General features: G+C 41.7%; 1 protein-coding gene across 1 annotated transcript; it reads right to left on the reverse strand.

The window, feature by feature from the left end:
* Positions 1-2,685: 2,685 nt before the first annotated feature.
* Positions 2,686-3,705, reverse strand: LOC105503062 (keratin-associated protein 9-2). The gene has a single exon (XM_011929793.1). It carries the CDS (start codon positions 3,681-3,683, stop codon positions 3,159-3,161), a length of 525 nt encoding a protein of 174 aa, XP_011785183.1. The 5' UTR covers positions 3,684-3,705; the 3' UTR covers positions 2,686-3,158.
* Positions 3,706-4,628: the final 923 nt, after the last annotated feature.

The following is a 4,628-nucleotide window of genomic DNA, read 5'->3' on the forward strand; positions in this document are numbered from 1 at the left end:
TCAGACCCTTCAGGAAGGAAGTTCTGAGCTACTCTATCAGCAATTATCTAGACCAAGAAGAATGCTGTCCAGGGGTGAAGGGAGAATAGAACTGGTGATAATTAATGGAGATTATGAATCTCAGGTGCACTGTATTACAGCAGCAGTAAGTGTAGCTTATTTCATTGGCATTCATTTTACATCTCATGTCCTCCTTTTTCTTTTTCTTTCTATCTCTCTTTCTTCCTTCTTTCTTTTTTCTTTTCTGGTTTTTCTTTTCTTTCTTTCTTTCTTTCTTTCTTTCTTTCTTTCTTTCTTTCTTTCTTTCTTTCCTTCTTTCTTCTTTCTTTCTTTTTTTTCTTTCTTCCTTTGTTTTCCTTCCTTCCCTCTGTTGTTCTGTTTTTCTTTCTTCCGTCTTTCCTCCACTTCTCATCTTCTGTCCCTTCCCTTCCTCCACTTCCTCTCTTCCTCTTCTTCCTTCTCCTAGAACTTGTGGCTGTCCATCGTATTTAAGTAGCAATATTTGACGTGAGTGGAGCTAACTGTAGGTCATAGACAAGTTTTCATGACTGCACCCATATATCTTGGCTATTAGTGTGCTTGGATTAATTTCTGTCCATCAAAATCTGCATCTCTGTGCCTAAGGGCTCTTGCATTGCAGCTGTAGAAAGTCATGCCACCTGTGATGCAACGCAGGGGAAACCACTCAACCAGTGATTCTGGAGAGCTGATTTATAAAGACTCTAGCTTCTTCATTCCTGAAGTAGGATAATTCTAGCTGTGTGTTTTTCATCATTTCTGATAATTTTCCCTTTAACATAAGCTTCAGTTGGTGACAGTGATACTGACTTAATAGTGAACACTTTCCGTATCACTTCCCCAATCCCTACCAGTGTGATCTGCACTACCAGTAAACTACTTTCACTGGAATCTTTTTTTCAGAGTCTCTTTTGTGATAAACTAATCTATGACAATATGTTAACTCTCTCAGCCTCAAATTTCTCATCTCTACAAAGGGAACATTAATACCTACTTTGAAAATTTGTTAAAGAGTTCACAATAATGTACACAAAGCATTTAGCCAATACCCATCATATAGCAGGCATCCCAGAATTGGTGTTTTTTTGTTCAGAAAATTCCTAATTTTCATGTTGAAGGTTAGAATATTTTTGTAATAATTAACTAGATCAACTAAATACATTTTTTTCTAGCTGTACTGAGGTATAATCGACAAATGAAAATTGTGTCTATTTCAGGTATACAAGGTGATGCTCTAATATATATATTCATTGTGAATAGCATATTTATTAGGTCACGTGGTTACCATTTCCTTTTAATTTTTGTGGTGTGAACATTTAAGATGTAACTTCTCAGTTAATTTCAGATATATGATAAAGTGTTTTTAGCTATAGTCACATTACTGTACATTAGACTGATGAACTTATTCATCTTTCATAACTGATGCTAGTCCAGAGAATGTCCTAGTTTTCATGTCTTTTACTTCATCCCTGAACCATGATCACAGTAAGTGGCCGTTATCTCTTAGCCGAGTCTTCAGAGCATCTAGATTCGCAGTCTCAGAAGTTGGCATGTGTCATGGAAATCCACATTGTTAGCTCATCAGCGGTATTTCCACCTCTCCCATGCTGGTAGGAGGCCCCAAGAAGGTGACCCAGGTCCCCGACTTTTCAATTTCTCTCAGCGCCAGCATCAGTCAATCCTTACATGAGTGAATGCTTTTCTCACATCAGTTCAGGACCCGAAGCACCAACATCTGTCTATCATGACTTCGATGAAGGCACAAGTTCTACTTTGCTCCTTTCTTACCTTCTTCTGATTTCCCTGGAAACAAAAGTTTTTTGTTTCTTTAGCTGCTTCATATTGGCCTCAGAAAATGTGCAAGGTTGTTTTATCCCCTCCTCGGCTCAGAGATTATGGATTGTGCCAAGTCGTACATGCCCAGTGTGTAGTTTCTCAGTTCTCAGCTTTGTTCTCAGTTAATTTTCCTCATAACATTTCAAGTACAGGACAAATTGTCCTTAGGTGGCATAATGTATGGTCTGTATTTTACAAGGAACAACTAGTTTCATTTACTTCATCAATAGGTATTCAGAAGACGGAGGCTGCATAAAAATTTTATTTACATGATACTGAGTAAAAGTTTCTTCAGATGAGACTCCCTCTCATGAGTCCACAATAAATTCTCAAGCATTTTTTGTTGCAGATAAAGTCAATGAATGACTGGTTGGAGACTCAGAAAACACAGTCCCTGCACTCAGGGCAGCCATTAAATGCAGTTCTTGCAGCCATATCATGCAGCTGTTCCTCACTGAGGTGTGAGAAATTAAGCTGGTTATTTTTTTGTGTGTGTGAACAAAAACGTTATCTGTAAATATGAGAGATTATTTCTCTCACTGTTAAATAAACTCAAGTGCAAGTCTTGCTAATGCTGACTTCCAATGTCATTTCACTATATTGAGAGTTAAATGTAAGTGTTCTTGGCCAGAAAGAGAGGACCTCACATTGGACTGGAGTCTGCCCTTTAGTAGTTACATAACATCACACATTAAATTGTTCTCAACTCCAAAAATAAGATAATAACAGATGACCGTCTGTTTTGAGAATCAAATTGGATACTACCTATGGTATGGGATATGTGTGTAAATCCCATATCAGAAATGTTTTCAAATAAAACAAAACACTATATGAGATGAGGATGGTTCAGAGTTTATTCAGAAACATATAGCAAAGAATTTCTGCTACCAGGGACATAACTCAGAGTTATCATGAAAAGAAGAAAGAAGGATACAAGAATCATGAGGAGGATACTGAAAACAAAAATATAATTGCAAAGTTCATCGATCAGTTGCAGAAACCTAAATTCCTTAGAAGCAGAGAATGAAACTCTTGACTTTCGAGTGAAAGCTGAGATCATGACTCCAAATTGAGAACACACGAAGCTGGCACATGATCCACAAGGTGGAAGGAAAAAGCGAATCAGGATGAAGTGTTCTCCCCTCCCTCAAGCAGAGTCCCAAGATTTTAAACATGCAGAGAATTCATAAAAATTTGGGTGAGAGCACGGTGGCTGTCAGCAGCAAAGTAAATTAGTCCCTCAAAAGATAAGTCAATTGAGCAGAAAGTTGTTGTTTGAGGACGGTGGTTCTCTTGGGACTTGATCAGCAGCAAGAAGGCTGGCAGCAGCTGGACACACAGGTGGGCTGGAAGCAAGTGGTCCTGCAGCAGGTGGTCTCACAGCAGGCTGGGCGGCAGCAGGGCTGGCAGCAGCTGGAGCCACAGCTCTGGTTTAGGCAACCAGGCAGGCAGACACATGTCGGGTGGTAGCAGGTTCTTCTGCAGTAGACAGGTGCACAGGAGCTGGTCTGGCCACAGCTGGACCCACAGCTAGTTTGGCCACAGCAGCTGGACCCACAGCAGTTGGGCTGGCAGCAGGGTGTGCTGCAGCAGGAAGGCTGACAGCAGCTGGTCACACAGGTGGGCTGGCAGCAGGTGGTCCTACAGCAGGTGTTTTGACAACAAGTTGGGCGGTAGCAAGGCTGACAACAGCTGGACACACAGCCGGAGGGCTGGCAGCAGGGTGTGCTGCAGCAGGTGGTCACACAGGTGGGCTTCCAGCAGGTGGTCCTGCAGCAGGTGGTCCTGCAGCACGTAGGCTGGCAACAAGGGGAGCAACAGTTGGTCATGGTGTCAGGGGTGGAGGGTGGGCTTCTGTTCAGAGGTAAATTTCCCAGAATCTGATGACCCCTTGCAATCTGGACCTTTTATACACCTGGCCTCCAAAGTTTCCACCAATCAGCAGGACTTTTCCTTGTTGCTGTTTACACTGTTTTCCACAATCCTTCTGGGATTGTCAAAGGGGAAGTTCTTTCTTAAAAGTTATGAATCTGTTGAAAGTAAGTGTTTAATCTATTTCTTAATTGTGAATTACTCATAGAAACTTCGTTTCAGATAGAAGGAAGCTCCTCTCATCATCAGCATCATTCCTGCTCTGACAGTCATCTGGTCATGTGATAGGTCCTGGTAATACGGGAGACTCACGTACTTCTCTCTGCCCAGCCTCACGGTTGGCTGAATGTGGTCTGGGAAGTGCCTGTGGGGAGAAGTATGATGCTGATAAATTTATGGTGATAAAATGAATCCATTCCTGGGCCCAAGACTATTCACCCACCAAATTCTGATTGAAGACTAATAGGCATCTCTCTGTGCAACCCTGACCACCTGTGTCCTTCAGTTCTTTGAATGTCACTGGGGAAGTGGGTGTCTGGCAGAGTGTGTTCCATGTGGCAGAGCAGATCGAGAGCAGGTGGATGCAGAGAAATCCACTGGGATTTAGAGAGCATAAACAATGTATGCCCTGGGGCGACCATTCATTCTGACTTACCTGTGAGTGTGGCGATTACCAGGATGAGAATGTAGGACTATCACATAACTGATTGAGATTCAGGCCAACCAGCAGGTGCTGTGGCTCTAGCCTTAAACCTAGTTACTAGCACAGTAAGCGTCAGGTCTTCTCTCTATTTTTTTAAAATGAAGAATTAGATGAGTTCAGATGATACCTGATTCATCATGGAGTTCTAATATGTTTAAACCATTTTCTAGGTATACCATTCATTTGAGAAAAATGTAAA

Source organism: Colobus angolensis, unplaced genomic scaffold (assembly GCF_000951035.1).
Source record: "Colobus angolensis palliatus isolate OR3802 unplaced genomic scaffold, Cang.pa_1.0 Scaffold83, whole genome shotgun sequence".
Classification (NCBI taxonomy): domain Eukaryota; kingdom Metazoa; phylum Chordata; class Mammalia; order Primates; family Cercopithecidae; genus Colobus; species Colobus angolensis.